Below are 23940 nucleotides of genomic sequence, written 5' to 3' on the forward strand. Positions count from 1 at the left end.
AGGCTCTTGCACATTGCTGGCAAAAAATGTACAGATAACAGTGAGGACTATGTTGAAAACAGTGTTTTGTAAGTGAAAATTTGCTCTACCAAATAGAGTTATTGTGGTCTTTGAATTTCTTATAATTTCCATAGAAATAAACAAGAGGCATTACTTTCAGAGTGACCTACATACTTGCCCTCTCTTGTCTTTTCTTTATGAGTCCTATATCAATAAGGTATCTAGGCCTTCATCTTGTAAAGCACTCAAGTGGATGTTTTAACTTACTTCTTAAGTGTGTGATCCCATCAATGAAACCACACATTTGATATTTGGCCTTAAGGACCTTGTTGAAAGAAGGACTTTAAGATTTAAAAAAATTATCCAAGCTAAAAAAACCCCACAAAATCATTAGCCTGTTAGAGTGCTGCCAGCTAGTTAGATGAATGTATACAACAAATCTATTTGTAGTCTTTCCAATATCCCACTGCCCAGGTATGCTACGCTACATGCAGAAAAAATCCTACAAGTAGAAGGGATCTGTTGTACCAGTTCTTTTGCCTGTTTAAAAATCTAAATATATAAAGAAAGTAACTGACTAAGTCCAAACAATCTGGGGATCCTGCAAAACCTAAGCAGATTTGTTGAACTTTGTTGACTTATGCTGCAGTGCAGTAAGCACCTCCAATTGTCACTGGCTTCTGTAGAAGTTGACAGTGCTGTACAGCTCATGGGAAGCAGTGAGTGGCAGGAAAAGCTGTTATTCAGTAACCCAAGCGGTAAAGGAATCTGAGAGCTCATATTTGACTTAAGCATGGTGTTTTAATATGTGATTTTGAAACACAGTAAAGCTCCACTGTTGCTTTGATATTATTTTCTGCAATATTTATTATATTGCACATAAACGTATTGATTTTTGACTTGGTAACCATTGTACTGCAGGCAAATGTAAATGCTTATGAAAACAGATTATAGCCTGAAATAAGACAAGGTGAAACATGCTTATGATGTGATAAAAGCTACATTTATACAAACAGTGTTCTTTACTACTTCAGAAGAAAAAATATAGATTTGTAGCTCCTTGAAGAGAAGCTCTACTGAAAGGGTCTGTGCTCTTGCAGTTTGATTGTACCTTTATAAATTCCTGTATCAAGGTGAAGATCATGGTTATAGCTGGATTTTATTTTCTGATGTATGTGGATAGTGGTATTCATTGTGTAATTTTTTTCTTTTATGATTAGAAAGTATGCTTTACTAAAATGCACTATTTTAATATCATCAGTTAAACCCAAATAATTCTCCATGACAATTCACTCTATTCTTATAGAAGTAAGATAAATTTTGGACTTAACAAATATGCCATTTACTTAAAAAAAAAAAAAAAGACATATGTGGTCTTTACTTTTGATTACCTCACACTTGTTTAACAACCCAGTTTCTTGCAGCCTCGACCAAATGCTTTGGATCCTTCCAGCATGCTCAGGGTGATTAGCATAGTTGCCACACATACACTGGTGCTTCAGCATCAGGCTGTCATACACAACACCTTCAGTACAAAGACAACAAAAAAATAAACAGAATAAAACAAATGCAAGTTATTAAGTCTCATGTCATGCAAACTGTTACATAATTGGATTTTATTTGTCAGAAGAAGAAAGATGATAATTCTGTGTCTTTAATTCCTCTTTTGTTTTGAAGGGTTCAAATTTTGACTTGGAAGGTACATCTTGTTATACTGAGAAAGTTAAATAGATGCTCAAAAGTTATACTAAAAATGTAACTGCCAAGAAGAAAGAATGGAGCTGTGCCTCGTCTTTTGTGAACAGAAAAAAATCAATCGTATTACTCTTATCTTTCTTTAAGAGGCTGGTTAACCTCTGTATAACAAGGTGTTATATAATCAAAACAGTCTAAGAAAAATCATTCAGAAAAGTCTTGTAAAATAAATTTTGTGAAGACAGTGATAGTCTGTGTTTGCACTACTTACCTGATACGATATATAAGTGCATATCTCCAAGTGTACCAGATGGAAATTTCAGAGAGCTGCAGCAGTGGCAGCCAGAGTCCTTTCTCTGTTCCACCCACTGCCCACCTGGGACCAAATTCTGTAGTCAGATCACAGTGCAAGGTTTGTTTGGAATTTTCTTCACTCATTTTTTAAAGGGCAGAACAACCTTACAGCACGGAGATATCAGTATCACTTGCTATATATTACTCTGTAGCTGTGAATCTGGAGAAAGAGACCAGTTCTAGAAAGTAGGCTCAGTACTAAGCTAACCCACAGTTTTCAAGGCTCTTAAACCAAGTTTGAGACCTGAAATATAATTTTATTTACTTATTGTTTGCATATCCCACAGAAATGTCTGGAATCAAAAATATTTTTCTTACCCCTGTCAACCATTTTTATTTGGGAAACATTTTTCTTCTCCTTACAGTTGAAAGGAACTCAAATTAACAACTTCTCCAAGCAGCAAAACATGGTATTCAAAACCTCTTTCTTATGTATCAGCCAACAGAACTGTGCTGTGCCAACACAGTTCTGGGAAAGTTGTGTTAGCCTGCTACTGAAGAGTCAAGCAGTGAAGAAAATACAATATTCAAGTACAGACTCAACAACATGCTCTGTACCACCCTTATTCAGCTAAGATGTTGAACGGATATTAAGTGTTTAAAAACCTGGCTGAATGGAAATCTGTATCCATTGGGGCTAATGCAAAGATAAGGTTCTGAGCTGATTCAGTTAGAAGCCAAAAGTTTTAAATTATGCTGCTCTAGGTAGGCTGCCATATTACTTAGCTCATGCCCTTCAGATCCAATACTTAGGAATCTTGCTATTTAAGTCAAAATAACACTATGACAATTACGTTTACCATAAGAACACACAAATAATACCTACATTTAACACGACTAGTTTTATGCTAAAAGATAATCCAACAAGCAAAACAATACAAGAGCAATAAATCCTTGTACATATTTTTCAGTTTGTTTTCTTTTAACAAAAAAAAAAAAAAAAAGAAAAGAAAGAACCAAGGAGAATCTGGAACAAATAAACTAATGCAGCTTAAAATCTTTGCTGCTATTGCCAAAGAAGTTAATAATTTCCTTTCTCTTCAGTTACTCGTACTGCACAGTTTATAAATTTTGATGCTCAATCATCAGCTCTTGAAAGTTATTTGAAATAGCAAGTATGCATACAAATAGATGCATGCTCACATACTTATTTTTCCTTATCTTGGCACCCTCAGTTTTAACTTCTAAAGTCTGTTACACATCCAGATTGTAGAGCCAGTCAATGGTCATTATACCCCTAGTTAAGAAAACCTTTCTTCCCATCCCTCTTCCCAAGTGGGAAGGTAAATGGACATGCAGTAGCACTTGGGCCAAGTAGGCACTTATACTCAATGAATTACAGTGATCACAAATGGTGCTAAATACTGACAAAACTAGTTTAAAGTTGAAAGTATCTCGTCTGCCCCATTTTCAGCAATAATTTTATTTTGAGTGTTCCATACGGGCTTAGAGCTGTGTAGTCCAAACTGAGAGAGATCAAGATAGAGATAAACAGATAGAGATACACAGACATTCCTTTCTTAGTGCACTATAATATTTTCCAAAATATAACATAAATGAAAATGCAATCTTGATGTATGTGAATTATTTTTTCCAATCAAATTTCAGTTTAATTGGTCAAGTCAGCATTGCATGACAGAAGCATCTATTTCAAGCTTTTAAATAGTCAGTTATTCACACTGGAGAGTGCAAAAATTTATTTCTAAACAGGGTTAACTTAAGAAAAGACTGAGATATGTTTTCATTTATTCCAAGCATCTAAATCGATTTAGGATGCGCAAGTAATTCAGATGTGTTGCTGCTGGCTGTAGAGCACATGTGCTCGGTACAATAGCTGTAGTAGAACTTATGGCTAAAAATAGCCTGTAGGATTTCCCTAACAGGATTCAGCCAATAATCTCCCCACCCCCACTAGAGAAAGAGAAAAAGAGAGAAAGACAACTGTTTTCAATTGCAGACGGCTGTGAAATATTAATAAAAGATGGTGATTCTGTCTCTCCAGAACAAATGCCTACACAGCCAGATTGTGCTCTCAGATTCCTTGTGTAAATCTGAGCAGCTCCACTGAGACTGGTGGATTTATTCTGGATTTACACCAATATTACTGAGGTCAGAATGTGTTCCTGATGACAGACTGAAATGGTGGCACCATGGAGCCAAAGAATGATAGAAGACACGAGACAAAATAAACTGAATTTGCATCAAGTCAGAAAAAGTAAAATCTCCCCACTATGGACTCCCTAATACTCATTCTTTTCCAAAATTCTTTGTTTGGGTCAACTTTAAATAATATTTTGAACTAAGGGAGAAAATCAAGAGACTTAAAAATTGTTGACTAACAGCACGCTTCAAGGAAGGTGAAATCTTCTGGAAAACAGCAGTAACAATGAGAAAACCCTGAAGAATTCAGGAACAAATAAAGCCGTGCTATAAAACATAATATCACACCATTCCTCTGGTAGATTTGCAGATTTTTAAACTGGACATTGAAGCATATATGAAGCGAGCTTCCTTTTGTTGTCTTCTGTGACTCTTTTAGAATGAGTTTACAATGTCTTGGAAACTCTATGAACCACAACAAGAAAAACAGTGGCCTGCTCTAATAATACTGTCTCTGCACAGCTGGCTTTTTTGCAGAAACTCACAGAAAGTGAATTAGCAGATTTCCTCCTATACAGTCCCAATATTTCTCACCCAACAAGTGAAATTCTTGCATTGACAGTGTTTACAATAAAAATTTTCTATTTCATCTTTGAATGTCACTTTGCATCCATTCACTCACAGTGTTTTAGGAATGTCTCTTTATATTTTGTATTTTTTTTTTTCTGAATGCGTAATCACAGCCTCAAGAAATGAAAGGTTTTAGAGTATGTCAAATTTTAATAATTATTGTGAAGGAACTAGTACCTCTGGCAGAAACCTGAATAAAACAGTATCTTTAAGTACTCATTTTCCATTTCTTATGCAAAGAATAAGTGAAACTTGCTTATTAATATATTGCAATATTATGCTGAGATTGAAAGATGGAACCTTTTGCAAGGTTAGATTACCTAGAAGAATTTTTTTTGTCACCATTTTCTCCCCTTCACTGACGATTTTGAGTGTTCTAATCCCTCAACTTTGGACAGCCTAGACAATACTGGTAGGAGATGTTCCCTAAATTATTGGACTACCTAGGACTATCTTTTCTGATCAGAAAACCTTCTGTAGACACTTGACAAAACTGCTAGAGGAACTGGAGTTGTAGTTGTCCCTTCCAGTTAAAGTTACAACTTTGCTTTTTCTATAGGGAAAGCAACCTTGTAATGTAGTCTAACTTGTCAAATGAAGACAAGGAAAATTTTTCTGCATCTTTCCTGCTTTCTGGAGGTTTTTCTTCTACTTACCGATGGTCCCTTTACAGAACAGGCAACAGGAACATGGAGAAAAGAGCCAGAGGATAGGGAAATGAAAGAAAAGCTACGAATGACTTAAAGGCACAAAAAAATGCACCTGTTTCTATATTGCCATAGCCAGTCAATGATAATAATTTATGACTGTGTGAATATTAACCCCATGATTTATCAGCTGCATTGGTTGACTTGATGCCAGTACAGCATCATAAAACCAAGAACAGTAAGGCTAAAACTGAATGCATTGCTGCAGGAGGTATTCAAGGCATTTAAATCTGTTGATCCTACATGAACAAACGCATTTGCCCTGCCTATTAGAAGTAGTCTTCAGGGAATCCTACCAGTCGTGTAGACATGCTGGCTGAGTTGGTCCATGGCTGGGTGAGGTAATGCAGAATCAGTGGGGGAAGATGGAGTCCTGGACACCAGTCGATGTTTATCTAATCCTGCCATGCCAACTGTAGCCATCTGAGCCTGGTAGATTTGCAACTGGTGGACACGCTGATGCACCAGGAACTCCTGTTGCCAAGAAAACAGCACAGTAGAAAGAAATGTGAGACGGGATCAAGTAAGACACTGAGGGAAACATGTCAACAAATTAAGTTCATTAGGTCAGGGCTGTAATAAACAGTGTGGAGAAAAGAAGAAAAAAGAAAAAAAAGGCACCTAAGACCTACTCAATAAATCCATTCAACAGATGTTTTCTCACTGACAATGTGTGCTGCTGACTTTGCTGTAGAGGAGGTGATGGCAGGCAACCTGTCAGTTCTACATGACAGCTTCACACGCAGAGAGTTACAGAAGACCAGAGTTTCTCTAATATCTTGAATACATAATATGGTGTTGGAACATGCACTTCGTGATCCTATACAAATAAATTAAAATGATATCTTCCTATAGCACTGAAAATAAAGAGCAGTGTTCTTATTATTCAGTATCAAATTTGCTGAGCAACTATGATTTCCCAAAGCTGTCTGGAAAAGAGGAATTTGAACATCCATTTTCACAAATCACCTAGAAATTCAGAGATTGTTATATGAGATCCCACTCTGGGAACTGTTCTTTTTTTTGGTCATACTGCTGGCCGTAGGCAGTGACAAAGACTTTAATGAAAGGTTGGCAGGAGTGAAAGATCAAAATGGAGTAGAAAAGTAGATTTCATTCTCTATCTTGTTTATCAACAGATGACAACTTTTGGGAACACAACAAAGGCCAAAGCCATGGCACTGCTGAAAACAATAGGACCCTTGGTGTTCAATCACTCCACAGATCACCACTGTTTCCCATGCCCTTTTTTTCCTTCTATTTTTCATTTTTGTGCATTTAATTCTAGAACCTCAAGGGAAAGTGAATTTAATAAAGAGATTTCCAAACCACTTTGCCATACAAGTTCAGTTGAAAATCACACTTGCATCTTATAATTACAGATTCTATTTATTCTCAACCAGGCCTGGTATATATCAATAGATAGATAAATATATCTATGTGTACAGGTATAGACAGCTTTTTGTCTTTTTTAAATGAGTGTTGCTGAATGCTGCAAGTCTAGGGAGCAGATCAAGCTATGTAGAAAAGCAGGCATGACTACCCCTGGCCCAGGTGCAGAGAAAATCCATAGCTTGTGGGAAATCAGAAAGTCTGCCCTGCATGCAAGAAGGGAGGCCTTCATGAGAACGAGTGTACATTAGTAACATCTGAAATGAGGACAAATGCTTTAAAAGGCAGCCTCAAAACCCACATTAATATCCAAGGTCACCATTTCAGTGAAAAGATGTAAGGTCACAGGGAGGATAAATCACCTGAGACCTTGTCATAAGTGACTAAATAAAAAAGAAAATACGAGTAAGCAGAAGAGACTTTACAAGAAGTGTCTTGGTTTGGGGTCATGAACCATCTCTCTTTCTTAAAATACAGTCCCAAGGTTTCTGTTCATTGTTTTATTTTTTTTAGTTTTTAATGTATGAAGACAGGATGGCATTATATATTTCAGGAAATATCTGGAAGTGTCTAAACAGGTCTTTCTGTTCCCTTTCCCTGTGAATGTAAAAAAATATTTAGGAATTCTTCCCTGAAATACCCAAGTGCCTTATTTCTTTTAGTTAGTTTCATTAATGATTTTGTGATAAAATTTCAGAGTGGATTATTATTGTTCTCTAAGGAATGCACATCTTTGCGACCTTTGTTGAGGGTGCGTGTGATTGGATAGGAAAAGAAAAGAATGCGTGGACATTATTGTGTTGAATATTTTCCCTAAGGAGAACAGAAGTAGATAAACTCCTTCATAAGTATTTAACATTACTTTCCTTAGTGCCAGCTGAGTGCTCAGTAGTGAAGTCACAAGCAGTGCTTCGCTGACTGTGACAAAACTACTATTTAATCTCCAGGATCAACTGGTGGGTGAATCAGTGTGTTCTGGCAGTTTGCATTAAACAGTGTTATTTCAATACACTTCTTAACGAAATCCTGTATTTGGCTGTAATTGGTTGCCTGTTTAGACTTTCCTTAGTGCCACTAGACTTAGAGCACCAAGCCTTCAGAGCTGTCTCGCCTGCATTTCTCCTACTTTCAGAACTGAGCTTGACTTGTACAATGTTGGCACAACTGTATGCAGTGAAGATGAGCTAGTTATTCAATCAATATCTGAAATCCATTATTTACAAGTCTCTGACCTTAGGATATAGAAGCCAAATCAAGCAACTTTACTAGTTGTGTGGGTTTTTTTTAGCTGTTTTCTCAAAGAACCAGAAAAGAGCCTGTTCTTTCTTGTGCTTTACTGTTTAACAGTACTTTGTATAATTTTTCCTTTCCCAAATGAAACTAGAAACATATCTAAAATTTGACATATGTTCATCACCATAATCAGCCCAGGGAAGGAGAAATTTGTGGATGGTTGACTGGAAAGCTGCATGACACCTGCTTTAATATTTGAGAACACAGAAAATGGTTTGCTCATGAAAAGCTTTTTAGAAATCGTTAGAAGTACAGTAGTTTGTCTCACAAGGCTTACACTGGGGCTTGCTTACATCCTCTGGTTACTTCTGTGTCCTTTAACTGTAATTTTAAAAACTTTAGACATCATCAGAGCTTGGGCTTTGTTAGGTTTTAACCAAGGTTTTAGGCTGACTTTCTGGTTAGGTTACATTTTACAGACAACAGGCATTTATGCTACACATGATTTTCTTTCCAGCAATCTATACATCTATGCTGTGAATGTCTTGATATTCTGTCTCACACAGACAAGTGGATTAATGCAAAGAGTAATGTAGATAATCAACACGCTTATCTGGCTCCCCAAAATCCCACCTGGCCTCTGGAAGGGATTAGTGCAACACAATGAATTCATCTTCAGGTTTTATGTGCTACAGCACTGCAAACACATGTCCATCTCTCCAGCAATATGACAAAAGCACTATTTGCACATCTGCAGGGTTAGTGATTTGTGTGAATATATTTGGAGCATTTCTTCGGTAACCTGAGCCTTTCTTGCCCGGCATGGAGCCTGCTAGTTCCAGGTGTCTGAGATTAGTTCATTAGTAGAGGCAAGCAATTAGGGCCTTGGCTGGAGCAAACCCAGGGCCATTCCTCATGTTCCCAAGAAACCGGCTCAGGCCTTCAGTAATTATCTTGAAGGGGCTTTTTTTAGAATCAGTATCTAAAGAGAAAATGATTATTTTGGATGCTTGAGATGTAAATATATGTTATTCTTTTAGTGTTGCTGTAGGGATTGTTGTTTAAGGGGAGCTGGAAGAAATCTGGGTTGGTGTGAATGCTCTTTATGTGTAGGTGTGATTTCTACATTTTAGCACTTAATGATGTGAATATTTTAATGAAAGTTATGTTCTTGTTTTAACTGCCTGTTAGAACTGGTAACTTGTAGGCATGTATATATGGCTGGACTGTTATGTGATCTGTGTTGGATGTTGACAGTTAACTGTCTATGTTTTATTACCTCTTTAAGTTATCCTGTCCTACTCAGGAAAAAAAAAGATTCACTCATAACTTTTCTTGCTGCTCTGTTTTTAAATTTAATTTGATATGCTTAATTAATCTAGAATTTATATGCCTATATCATAATCCTAAGTATGGATACCTGCGCTTTTTTTGTCAGGGCTTGGTCTTTTATTCATTATGATACAGAATTTTCATCTTAAAATTTCAATATTTGCAATTCCTATTATCAAGTTTAATGCTTGTAGTTTCCCATGTATTTGTAGCCAGGCTGTAATATATTCTGCTTAACTATAAAATGTGTACTGTCAAGTAAAGCACTGTTAAAGGTCATTCAAATGTTACCCATCCTCAGCCATTTCTTCCCAATTCTGCAGTAGCTGGATGCATCCAAGGCATTGCTTCCAAGGCTGGCTGCTGGCAGCATCTACCCAGACAGCCTCTAGTGAAAGCAAGGCTGAGCAATATGTTCTGCAAGGCACCCACACTGGGAGCTTGTAGCTCAAACCAAAGTATCATCATCCAAAAATTGATTTAAAAAGAATTCCTGTACACCTAGGAACTTCTCACATGGTTCAGATGTCATTGGTTGACAGAAATAATGGAGTTCATGATGGTATTAATGGGATTAACCTATTACTTCCAGAAGTGGAGGAAAAGAAAAAAAAGTGCAATGAATTCCTAAACAAGCAGTATCAACACAAGAAGAATTTTAGAAACTGTAGCTCTTCTGATGCTGTACTACTGTGAATTACTGCTCTGCTTGCTTTCCTCAGTTGAAACTGTAACTAGTTGCCCTCTGGAACCGAGTTAAAAATAGGTCATGAGATCTCAAAATATTTGTGCACATAAATTTGAAAGTGCAAGAATGATTTATTTCTGTTACTGAGTTTTACAGAGATGTCCCTAAATATGGATATATGTTGAGGTCTTTCAAATTGTTCTATCGCTTACAGAAAACACATGATCAAGAAACCCTACCCACTGCTGCTTTTGAAAAAGCCACATGTAAAGCCACAAACTTTGTCATCACATTCAACAAAAGTGAAAAAATAAAATACCAGTATTACTATCTGAAATATATGGTCAGCCACAGATTCAGAATCAGCATTTCCATGAAAAAGTAAATAAATAGGCAAGTATAGATGCTGAAACACACAATGAAAATAAAGAAATGGATTTATAGCAAGTAGAAGAGTAGACAAGAAGAAATGCAGTGCTGACACATCTGGGTGTATCAGTTCACAAATAATCAAGGCACTCACAGCAACAGAAAACTCTATTCTACAGTCCAAAGTATTGACTGTATCGACTACAAAATGATTAAAAAACTGATTAAATTTTAATACAAAATGATTAAAAAAAGTCCTTTCAACTGAGTGTTGGGTGCAGATACAGAACACTGGGATGAAATCCACATCCCAGTTCTGCCTAGTGTCCTGGGCAGAGAAGGCCTGCCTTGGGCAGAAGGCTGCTGAGAACAGGAGAATCAACCCTATGACCCATCTACTTTCCCTTGTGTTCCTGAGGACTGCATAAAGGCTTATTGCAGTTGCTGCCATGGTAGCAGAGCCTCTAGGCTGCCATGCTTACCTTCTAGGGCAGGAGCACGTTTGCGCTGGCAAAACAGATAGTTAAAATGGCAACATTTTTATCTTGCAGGATAAGAAAAGGGGAAGAATGAACGCTACTGATGGAGTGACAAAAGGGTGCTTCTGCATTGAGCCATGTGCAGGGATGCATTCTCTCCCTGGGTTATGTGACAAAACACATGGGTTAAGGCTAAGATCACAGACCGGTTGTAGAACACAGTGCCCTGACCCTGCTACTATCTCTTGCCCTCACTGCTGCTCTGGGATGTGAGTGGGCTCCTGACCCGTGGTTGCAAAGAGAGATTGTCAAGTTTACACTCCTTAGTTAGATGCTTAGATGTTTTCAGAAACTCCCTGTACAAGTGAGGAATCAAGGTGGCCACATGGACAGGTCTTCCCTTACCATTGTGAAATCACGAAGTTGAAGTATGGCGTGATTAAGAGAAAAGAGAATGATGGGAAATTGTGCCTGGAATTGGCAATTAGGTGAGCCCTGAAGACTGCTTCCCACTTTCTGCTGGTGGGAAATTCCAAAGGCCCAACTGAGCTTCTGGTTTTTCTCTTGGTTCCCACTCCCATGGGATCTGCCTTCCCCACTCCTGACATTGGCAGGTTCTTGACTTCTTTCACTTCCACTAAAGTGCTGACTCTGCCACATGTGCAGCACTCATCCAAAGTAAATGCAGCACCTCCTAAAAAACTTGCACTCCTGGCTGAATCTTTTCTTCCCTCTTCAAATCTCCCGAAGATTTAAAATAAATACATAAATAATTGGGTTTTACAATGAAGGAGAGAAGGACCTTCAGAATATCTTGTGCCTTTCTTCATTTTTTTTTCTTCTATTTGTTTAAAATATCTCTTCAGAGGATTCTAGTTACTTAATAGTACAATTACTTTACTACAAATAGCACAAAGCTTTCCTGAAATCATTTGGTACATTGTATAAAAGAATGCAGAAGACAAAAAATGAATACCAATAACAAAATACAGTTGTACACATCTTACCCTAAATTTTATTATTAACAAGTGTGTGGGTTTTGTTTTGTTGTTTTTTTGTTTTTTTTACACTGATGCGAAGAATAAGTTGGCTTTATAATCCTAGTACTTGATTGCTACCCAGTTCTGGTGGCTTTCAGTCATTCAGTTAAACTGTTAGGTGGCCAAAGCTGGTTAATGAAAAAATATCTATCCAACCTGTTTCATTATTCCAGGAATCACCCAAATCTTATCAACTGCATCAGCAAATGAGCTTGGTGTTACTTTATGCAGATCATTTCAGTTATTTCAATTTTTCTGCTTTTCATTGGAACCATTTTTCTTAGCAGGCCGTATGGTTTCTTTTTAAGTGAAATATCATTAGTTTGGCCTTCACACAAAGGAACTGTTGCCTCCAGGCTAAATTCAGCAGCAGCCTTGCTGAGGATCTATGTTTACTACATACTTAAATAGATTCTGCATTGGTTTTATGGGCAACTCTGCAACTTCATGATTTATTGTAGAATAAGTGGAAATTACTTGGGTTTAATATAAAGAAAAAACTTTGAAAAACCCTGCCCTTTATTATACAATCCATACACAGTAATACGTCAATGTCTGTGTATATCACACATGCATACTGAAACCCTCTGCAGATTCCTTCTTGCTCAAATGGATATATATATCAGGTCAGAAAGTAAAGCATCAACAGATGATGTAGTCAGCAAATAGAGCCATGGTGTTTTGTTCCTTCTCCATAGATCACCTCCTTAAACACATCTAATGGAAAAACTCCAACAGGCATTTGTACTGACACTGCCCACACCACAGATCTTCTGTATAATCCGTCCATTTCTGCTGCCACCTGAGTGACAGCAGACCTGTAACCTGATGAATACCAGGTTCCAGACTTTTGCAGGAAGACTTCTGCCTCTCTGAAGACACCTCTAGAGAGAGATGACCAAATCTCACACCTTTCTCCAGTAGGTTAAAATGTGAACGTAATATCTTTCTCCAATATGTCAGTAAAAACAACTACAAGTTTCTTGAAAACATACACAAATCTGCAAATATCCTGAACTAAACAAGCTTCTTTTTTTCTCTGTAATGATGATCGTTTCTGTGATTTTTGGCAGAAAAAGTAATTTTGATATAGTTAAGTAGTGACATTATTCAAAGCTTTCCAACATACAGGATGTGAATATAGGAAGGATGCTGGAGACGAAATAAGATAAACTATAAGAAAATACTTTTCTCAGGTCTATTTACTTAAAGGAGTATATTTATTCTGTAAATATAAAGAGCATTGTGTAAATGTCTATTTCTGCAATCAACTGGTACAACTTGCTATACTTTATATATATATATAGTAAGATCAAATTACAAGTAAACTAAAGAAAATCAACCTGAACACCTAAGGATTACTTTTAAATGTTTCTTGAAACCACTTTCCCACTAAATGCTTCTCAGTATTGGTTTTGTTACTTTTTACAAGGATGAGAACTGCCAGAATGGGCAATTTGAAAATGGAGGAGAAACCCTTATGTTTGCTGATTTAGGAACAACCAGAGGATTAAAATGAAATGGGGAACATAGTATGTGCTAACACAGCATTAATTCTATAATGCAGACTGCAGAATGAATTCTCCAATTTCTCATTCCTTGAGAAAATCTTGGCCCTCCAGTTGCAAAGTACATTTCAGAAAGACCATAATGCTTATTATATTTCACGGGAACAATGAATTAATTTATCTTAACTTTAAACTTGCTTTATCACAATTTATTTCAAAGGTGTCCCATTTAAAAAAAGAACTTAGGGGTTACACTGTTATCACAAGATACCAAGATATCCAAGGTCTGGATGGGATTAAAAAGGAGCACAGCAGTGTAACAATATTACAGATTTGAAAAGACCAAATATCCTAACGTCCAGTTTCTTCTTTTCTCTCCTTACACCCTCATCTCTGTGCTAATACTCTCCATTTTCTATATGCCTTTTAAAATCTGAAAGCAATTTTGCTTATATGTTCAACAGGCTTCCACAGACTTTTCTTTGCCTTTATTCTTTTTCTACCAAAAGCAATCTTTTATGAACTTGAGTTTGCAGGATCCTCAGTTATAAGGTGTTAGAAGACTAAAAGAGCTAGAAATCATGAGACTAAAAAGAGAGCTAACTAGAGAACGGAAACGAGGGGAATAAGAACATGTGTCCCATTGCAGCACTTCTGGGAGGAAGATTGGTGATTTGATCATGCTACATAAGAATCTCACCACTGTGTTACCCAACACAACGTTTTTCTCTAGTAAGAAATCCTAAGCATAGTGAACTGAATTGCAGGAAAATATTTCTTCATGCTAAAGAGAACAGAGGAACACACCCACCAGGGTATAGATGTTATTAGTGTTCAAAACTGCCTAAACACAAAATGAAAGATATTTTTTCTACTTAAAAAAATGGTTGATTTCTCAAAAAATATCTGCTTGTTTCTCAGAAGGACTACATCTGGTTTAAAGGGCAGATAAGATAGCATTCCCACAATTTGTATTGTGAGGAAGATCAGCTCCACTGGTGGTGCAGTCCCTAAAGCAGACCCCAAAGCATGGCCCACAGCACCTCTCACAGGTTGTCTACATAATAGAGATTGCCTTGGAGTCACTGGCTGAGCAGGAAGAGCACAAGCAGACAGGGAGCAGTGGATGGGCCAGCTGGGAAGACCAAATCTAGCATCTACTGAGCTGTGTTGGTACAGTCAGAGATCAGAGAGTTTCCAGTAATTTTACAAAGGACCTGACAGCTATTGGAGAAGGTAATCTCCCCCACTGTTAAGTCACAGTGTTGTGACTACATATACTGTAACTCATTTCTGGGGCTAGATTGGATTATTTATACAGACTTAAGTCTAGGTAGAGAATAGAGAATCCAAGAAAATTACTCTGGGTTTTCACTGGGATATCTGAGAGGAAGGTTTGGTACCTCAGCAGAAGCTTCTTAAAGCAATGCCTACAAAGAAGAACAGTCATCCTGCAATCATTCAATGCTTAGAATAAAATGTACAGGAAAATAGTGCACAAAAAATCAATAGCCACAGCTTTAACTACATCCAATGAAACCTGGGAAGAGAGAGAGGAAGAGGGGGAATCTGGGAAACCAGTCAAAGCAAAATGTTAATTCTAATTGTTGTATTTAGTTGGCCTTGTCTTGTGACAGGTTTGTTATTATGCAGATTTCCTACCTGCCACCTTCCATGGGAGGATTTTGCAAAGTGAGGTTATGCAGGCAATTCCCCTGCTTCTTAACTCTTTATTCCTAATTACGTTGGTCCTGTGTTCACTCAAGATAACATTATAGCTGTCCCCAAATACTCCAGATTTGGGGCCTCTGACAAATGAAATCATTTAGTGCTTGGAAATATTTGTTTCTGTGTTGCAAGACTGTAGCTGCTAATATGCTGAAAATAAAGTTGTACTTCCTTATTATCTGCCAATGGTTTTTAAATATTTTTGCAAAAGCAATTTCTTAAGGTTTTGGGTTTGTTTTTTTAATAATCCTCACATATATATAAAAAGTAATGTCATACAGAATGTGTTTTTCTTTTGGAAAACATACACTGTTACACTTCTTGCATTTTCCTTACTCAGATATTATTTCTCCATAATAATTTCTATGCATATACTTGTAAATATGCTCCTTGCATAACTCAATCCTATTAAATGCTATCACAAAAGTAATTTGTAATTTGCCCACTACAAAAGAGAGTATTTTACATGTGGGGAAACCAAGGCGTAGAAAGATTATGAATCCAATTGAACTTGGATTAGATATCCCATTTTCCTAGTACTTCCTGCAGCTATTACATCTGTAATAACTCATTACACCAATAACAGTCTCAACTTCTGATTGTTTTAATGTGGAAATAGTGTAGCACTGTGGTTTTTCTGTGTTTCATATTACAGAAGATAGAATGGAGGTACAGTCAGAACTGTTCTGTGCCGGACTTGGAAGGGCAAATTCTTTAAAAATCAAAGTTTTGCTTCTTATATGATGATTGCTTATAACAAGATTCATCCTTTACAGTTAAAAAAGCATACTCTCACTTGAGGAGGAGGGTTGGACAAGCTGACATCCAGAGGTCCCTTCTAACCTAAACTGTTCTGTGATTCAGTAATTTCAGGTGGGAAGAGGAGAAACCTGTGATTATTGATTAATGAGTAGCTGCCATCCAACTGAGGTCTGAAGGTACGAGATTCTAGGGCTACTGACAATCTCTGCCAACAAGAAACGAGGAACTTTTGAGACATGTTCCTCTTTGCTGTTATTAGGCATACACATCACTTGCATCTATTTTTATTCTTTTTTACTTCATGACTCCACCCAAAGGAGAGAAAACAAGTTGTGAGTCTTGTTGTTGTAGCCAACGCATTGGATGAACCATCCTCTAAAGCACAAGTTTTTTCCATGGGTTAAGGATGAAGCTTAAGATGACCACTGCACACACAGTGCCTAAACCTGAAGTGTGAACTGTGTCACCTAATTTTTACATTTTAATAGAACAAAGGGAGTGAGAAGTCCTGAGCTGGGGATCATGGCTGACTCCCTCAAGCTTTGTAAACTTCGTGTGCCTGCTGGCTGCCCTCCCCCTACGGAGGAAAAGGGAAAGTGGCCTTTTTATTGAATACAGGGTTGCAGAGCCACAGTGCTGGGAGAGAGGCACTGGAGGTTGAAAGCCCTAAGCAAAGTTTAGATGTCTGAAGATGTTTTGCTTTCATTCTTCGAATTAAAATTTAATTTAAGTAATTCAAATACAACATTCTGCAGAAATGGATTATATCTTAATCTTGTCTATTAAAAGACAAAAAAGATAAAGCAGGATTTTCAAATTTTATCTGCAATTGATCAGCTATATGAGCTTATAGCAGTCTTCTAACCTCTCTGAGACTTCGTCGCCTTACCTTATCTGGCTTTATCTATCCCAACTACTATGTTTTCAAGCAGTTTATCCTTTGCAATGTGAGGGTTCAGTGCTCAGCACTAAGAATATTTGACCATAGTTGAGGAGCTAAGGCCATAATACACCTAAAACGTAAAAAGAATCTCCCATAGGAAAAACAACAACAACAAATTAGGAATAACAAATGAAAAAAATGTGAGTTTCATTTAGGTTGTCTAATTGCGTGTACAGTGAGAACAAGAACCCAGCTTTAACAGAGTCAAATGATGCAGGCTATATATTTGATTTGGATCTAAACACTGACTGTCATGGCCTAGAAATGGTCAGAGCACCAAACTGTAATTTCTGGACATTTGTACAGAAGAAGATTCTACTGAGTGACCCCCTAGGTCTCCCTGCAACAGTTATTCCTTAAAAGCTTTTAAACTTAGGACTCCGTCTTTACTGTAACACTAAGGCATCTGAATTTGCTGTTATTTTGGAAGGTTTTTGTTTACTACTGCGTTGTACTACCTAACTGTATACACCCCCTTTATTTGCTGCCTTCCAAAAAACACAATAATTAATAGCTGTGGAGTCGCAATGTTTGCGGCAGCCTGATGGTGGGACAAAATCAGCTGAGAAAGCAGAGCTGACTGTGCACCAATGGCAGCACCCGCCCACCACTGCCCACAATAACCTTTTTGGGAAAAGTCACTTCCATCAGTCGGGCCACTACAGGGCACTGGCCGCAAGGCAGCAAAACACTGCTTGGAATAATTCTTTGCAGATGCCAGGAACCGGAAGTTTCAGGGAGAAAAATGAAAGCCATTCATTCTTCCAATGACACAAGCCTTTGATACCACAAAGTCATTTGGACAGAGAGCTCCAAGGTCAGGAAGGCACGTAAAGATTGGTGATTAGAGAAATATAATATCAGCAAAGTGTGGCAAGCTATTAAAAGAAACTGTAGCTTTTATGATTGAGCTGCTGGAGCTTCCCCAGGGCTATTTGTATTAGATATTGAGTTAAGCATAACTTATTTAGTCTCAGCATTCCAGAAAACATTTTGATGTCAGCTACTGAAGGAAAGTAAACACAAGGAGGAGGAAACAGTTTTGATCCCAAACAGATAAAAATATTGTAATTTAATTTTGCGAACTCATGCATGGTGAAGCTTTAAGAAAGAGGAATTTTTAAAAGGTTGATTTAACTTAAAAGGCTCGGTTGATAGAGGCATTTAATCACTGTGCAGCTCCAGGAGGGAGAGAGGAAAAACAGATGATTTATCACCTTGAGTATATGCTACACCCTGACAAAGCATGAACACAGTTTTCTGCAGATATTTTTGTCTAGAGCACATTTTGTGCACATGTGTGATTCTCGTCTAACACTGTCGGCTTGTGTGTATATTAGACCAAACTATTTGCTTAGCTGGGCTGCTTGCCCAGTGGATGTTCTGAAGGCTGGTGACAGGGATTTGCCTGCCCTGTACTGAGCAATTCCCAGGAGTCTTTGGGACTGTAATTCAGGAATGGCTGTATGGCTCTGGATTGTTGATCACTAAGGGTTCATAATCTGAGCTAGGGGCTGACTATCAACACAGATCTTATCTTGTAGCTCAGTCACTCCAGTGCAGGAGCCCTGTTTATTTCTGTAAGAAGAAGCCAATAAATCCATCAAGGAATTCTGCTCCTAAGTTCTCTATTCTCTCAGAATAACACAGCAGACGTAAAGAAATCTCAGGTATAAATATAAGGTTAGGTGTGGTTTTCTTTGATTTGCCAGAAACTGTTTATTTAAGACTGGGGAAGTGGGAGAGCTTAAACCTCAAAGTCAAGTACAGCTAAACCTCCTCACACACAGGGGAGACACCTTGAGAACAGCTCCTTGGACAGAGGGTTGTTTTTCATGCTCTTTTTACTGTGCTTCAGTTATTAGATTTTTAACATGTTTTTAGGTGTGGAGTTTAACACATGTAGACTTAAGTAGTACAAAAAAAAAAATATCAAGGAACATAGAGCTAGCATAATGCTGCATCTGTCACTGTAGATGTTATCTGTCCAGAAACAATTTATACTGCCTGCTACCTACAGAGATATTAATGTCACCTCATTCAGGGGGCTTCTCTTGAAGAACATAATTACAGCTCAGTGTCCTCACACTGTTGAGGAAATTAAGCATCTCTCTCAAATGGGGAAATTCTGTGTTTCCATGTTCAGAAATGGAAAACTCTTCAGCATGAGACGAAGAAAACTTTGTTTCCCTTCTCTCCTTGTTCTATATTATTTTCCTAATGTTTTCAATGCAAAAAGAATTATTCACAACCACAGGAATATCCTAGCTCTACTTGTTACATATTAATGACCAGTTCTCCCAGACAGAGGATCATATTCCATTTAGAAGTACAAATGTTATGACTACTAGTTACCAAACACACCATGAAGGACTTAGAAACTAAGAATTTCTTCATGTGTTCTCCTTTAAACATATTAGTTAATGCAAAGATTTACCATGGATTTTTCCTTTTACCTTAATTTTTGTTTTATATTCTTGGGCCGAGTCTCCACACATTTAATAAGATGATTCCATACTATAAATTCCCTTGTAATTTGCGAGCTACTGCTTTATTACATTTTCAGACTGACTTTAAGAAAGGAGTAAGTCTCAGGAATATAACTACTGTGTTTTCCACATAGTGTAGACAGATTGGAAACCAAGGAAAGTTAAGCTAAGAAGGAAAGAGATTTGATTTGTTGGTCTTGTTGACATTGTGTCTTGAGGAGATTAATTCATTGCTTTTAAAAAAGAAAGCAGAAGAGAGCTTTCCCCTTGAGCTAGACAAAAAAACATTTTTAAGGAGAATCTAAATTTGGCTATGATTATAGTACTAGATAGAGACAATCAGATCTGAGAAGATAACAACATAGGAAACGCCTTACTGCATCAGACTGGCCTGTTGAGATGAATACTTGCTCAGACCATGGCAACAAGAGGCACTATTTAAAGACAGCATCCCAAATTTTTGCTCCATAAGTGTTAGAGATGCATCCCTTCCTCTTTATCAGTTCATGATCCTGTTGTCTGCGTAATTGCTTCGAACTACAATCTCCACAGTCTCCCATGCAGCAGATTCCAGAAATTCACTTCTCACAGCGCAAAAGAAAACTCTTGCCTGTTTTAAACTAAACTCCTTGTAATTTCAGGAAGAAAAAAAGAAGCCTCACAAATCTAATGCTGCAGAATCTGGAGAAAAATAATTCCTCACCCTCTTTGGCATGATGCCTCCATAGTTTTGTAAGCATCTCTCTTACGCAAGACATTCTGTAGGAGAATTAGAGAAGATTACCCAGGAGAGTTCGTTCAATTTATTAACCTTCCACAAATTACCTTTCTGCTCAGCATTTCCAACAAAGCTGCTTTAATTGATGTTTGTGCTGCAGTCAGGCTGGTGGGTCACCTGCTGAGTGGGGTGAGGACAACTTCCTCCCAGTCCCAGTGTGCCCCACATCTGCCCCCTGTGCTTGGGGCCAAGGAGAGCCTGGCAGGCAGTCAGGGAAATCTCATTATGTAGGTGGTATTCACTAAGGGAGTATTTGAGAGGTTCATTTTAGTTTTATTTAAATGTTCTGGCTTCTACTGTCGTGGACTTACATGTGTAAAAGAGCCACATTTACTAGATAGAAATGCAAGAACTTTCCAAATGTTCTCTTTACTTCCCTACCCTCCAAACTCTTAGTTCTTTCCTATTCTCCCTTCTTGTCATTTATCTCATACTCATTGCAGAGGGTGATGCCTCCTTGCACAAGACATTTGTGTGTTTGCACCAGTGCTTGCAAGCCCTATGAGTACTACTCACAACTATAATACAACACAGTAAAGAAAAAAAAAGACAGGATCAAAGCTAGAGGTTCAAAATTATTATATATCATGCAATATTAAATATATCACAACTTTTTCTTTATGTTTTCAAGTAGGAAATAAATTTCCTTTCTGTTGAAAGATAGTTTTGCCTTTGAAGATAAAATAATGTTTACGTAAATAGCAATGTCTTCTTTAATGTAGCTTTCATTATCTCCTATGTCCCCCCCTTTCTCTGAAAGCCCAAGTGACTGATGTCAAGATCAAGGGAGTCAATCAACATAGATACACTCCAGGACCAGATAGGACATAAATCACCCTTACTCCTAACCACAATAGACACCCAACTGAAGGACAGAAGTTTACACATTCGTGATCCTTGCGGGGGAGGGCTGAATTTCTCAGCCACTTACCTCACAGGAACCCCTCATTCATTAACCAATTGGGGTGCTTAGTATCACTTATCAAATAGGCTAATCAAAGTTTGAGAGAAAACAGTTCTTGACCACTTCGTGCCCTCTGAGCACTCCAGAGCCACATCCCACCCCTGAACTTTTATCTAATTAAAGTTAAAGAGGGGAAAATTAATCTGTAGAAGAAAATGAGATAACAGCCACCACAACAGACCATCCCTGAGCCTAGTTTAGCTTTCATCTGTTGCTACCTGACAATTAACTCTTCAGTGACACAGGAACCCCATTTTATGGGAGCAGGATCTGTCCCCTCACTCTGTGATGAGCACTACTTTTTCATTGTCAGTATTTTCTGCTCCACACTGCAGCTCCTCTGCTTGTAGGGGTGTGGGTGCCCTGGAAAGGTCATTCTTTACTCTCCTTCTCTCAGCCCTGACTTAGTGCTGTTTTCACTTGCAGAACACAAAAGTGAAAACTATAATTTATTACAGTACTAGCAATTCAAGATGTTTTGCTTGGATCCTGTGCTTGCAATTGGTTACCAACATTCCAGCCTTTCTTGCTTTTGTTGGCTACTAGTTTATAACCCTCAACTTCATTCTTTAAATGTGTTCAAAAAGACATTTCACAACATGGGATTGTTTTTTGTTTTTTTTTTTGTTTGGTGGTTATTTTTTTTGGTTTTTTTTCCTCCTTGGAATAGAAGTGCAGAGTGCCAGTTTGAAGATTCACTGCAGTGTTTTGGGCTACTTGTACTCCAGTTTGGTGCTCTTTTGTCTTAAATTCTTCGCAACTTTCCTTAAATCTCACAACTAAAATTCTTGAAGATCCAAGGGTCTTTCTTTACAATCCCTTGAATGTCTCAGCAGCTGAAACTTTGGTACTTTGAATATCAGAAATGAGTAAACTCAAGTAACACAGCAGCAGTTAGCTACACTGAGATGGAGAGCCATGCATTTAATGGGATACCTGGAAGCCCTGGATGGAGACAATGCATGATGCCATGGGAGGTTACAGCAACCCCCAGCAGCACCTGCAGGGCACTGAGCATGTGCAGGGCAGCCCCATCTTGTCACCCTCCGTGGCACTGCAGGCTTTGCTGTACTGAGTGAGGAACAGCTCTCAGCATTCCTCCTCGAAATACTCTGATGGTTTCAAGGCTGGCTTTGTATTTCCAGCATTATAGCAGGAAGCATTGGATTATAAAGGCGTTGGGACAGGCACATATGGCCAAAATTAGAAGCAGTGAGGAAATCCCACTTTACACTGTTTTGTAACTTGCACCTTGAGGCACTGAAGGTGGGTGTGTAGCAGTAGCCCCACTTGGACTCCTGTCGAGTGAATAAGAACTAGTTTAAAGTTATTACATGTTTACATCACTTCAAAATGGGCCACTGTTACTGGCTGGTTTGGGGGTGCATTAAATACCTTACACAACTAACTTTAATGTTGTCAGTATGCAGGTCCTAGCACTCAGCAATGGATTCTGCAGCATACTTAAGTACTCACAAATGGAAGTTATAAAAGATAACAGGGTTCAAGTCTTCTCATTTAAAAATCAAAAAGATGATCCACGTAAGCTTCTCGGTGCTGATCTCTTCCATGCTTCAGGAAAATTTTAGTCCATATCAGTATCAGAACTAATACCTAAGCCTTTCATTTTAGCTACCTGAACTAATCTATCAGACCCTACAGTTTACAACTACAACCTGTGGTTATGGGAAGGACGCTGGCAGGACTTTTTTTAAAGAGGATAAGCAAGGCAGTGAAAATGAGATTCTGTAATCTTCCTGTACTATGAGGTATTTTACAACAGGGTGGGAAGGTTTTGCCTGCTCTGTGACCCCAGGGGGTATGGCAGCAGTGAGGTGCCTGCAAAGTTCTCCTGCCCTCCAGTGCCAGTACAGGGAGCCCGCAAGGACTTGGGTATCAACTAATAGCAGCTGTTTAGCCTTGACTATTTTATGCCTATGACCTAGCAGGAACTAGAGAAAGCCATAATCAGGAAATACGCTAGAGAGAATAACTGTGCTGGCAGGGGAACAGGCTGCAAGCTCTAACAGGTCTTTACAATCTCTAATTTCTACATATATTAATATGAGGCACTGAAATCTTAAATTGTAGCAAGCTTTGGTCACTATCCACAAGAGACAGATTTGATCCAGTGACCCAGAGGCGAAAGGTTCTGTGTTTGATCAGCAAACCCCTACCAGGGCAGTCTCTCTTGGAGGCTTCTGCATCAATAACTAAATACCACCAACCATTACAAGCTATATGGTAACACTTCCATCCTCCTAATTCTAAGTCATTACATTAGCAAAGGAAAATTCAGGTTAACATTAGAAATAAAAATGGAACTTATTTGTCATCTTGATGTTAAGCTATTTAGAAGCAGAATTATTTTTGAAAGAGAAGGAAATCAGTGGATTAGGAGCATCTGAACAGTACTGCCCTATCAGCATATCTCAGGCATTACTCCTACACTGCTTTTCCCACCCTCTCCTGTGACTGATGGCTGCAGAAAATTATTTTCTCCCCCTTACTGCAGATTTTACATCCACTATATACCCACTGGAATGTCCCTTGGAATTCCACACAGGATCCAAAAGTTAAGATTCTTGATCTTGATACCAGTGAAACTTAAAAGCAAGACAAAAGCATCTCCACATGTATTGTTTGCTCATGTACAAAAAAAATGCATACAGGCTAAGATAACAAAACTCTACCCCCAGCTTCTATTAACAGTAAAAAGATGTAAATAACCAAAAATAAGTTACATAAG

At 38.0% G+C, this 23940-nt stretch overlaps 1 protein-coding gene across 2 annotated transcripts in view; it reads right to left on the bottom strand.

Moving 5' to 3' along the window:
* HDAC9 (histone deacetylase 9) overlaps nucleotides 1–23940 on the bottom strand; it is a 448017-nt gene that overhangs the window by 135002 nt on the left and 289075 nt on the right. For both annotated transcript variants that reach the window (XM_065751783.1, XM_065751782.1), the window contains 2 exons: nucleotides 5783–5960; nucleotides 1392–1525 (listed from right to left, as the gene is read on the bottom strand). In XM_065751783.1, coding sequence (XP_065607855.1) covers nucleotides 1392–1525; nucleotides 5783–5960 — 312 coding nt within the window. The remainder of the gene's footprint in view (nucleotides 1–1391; nucleotides 1526–5782; nucleotides 5961–23940) is intronic.

This window comes from Cyrtonyx montezumae, unplaced genomic scaffold, assembly GCF_038088225.1.
Source record: "Cyrtonyx montezumae isolate F1298 unplaced genomic scaffold, pur_monq_1.0 scaffold_8, whole genome shotgun sequence".
In the NCBI taxonomy this organism is placed as follows: domain Eukaryota; kingdom Metazoa; phylum Chordata; class Aves; order Galliformes; family Odontophoridae; genus Cyrtonyx; species Cyrtonyx montezumae.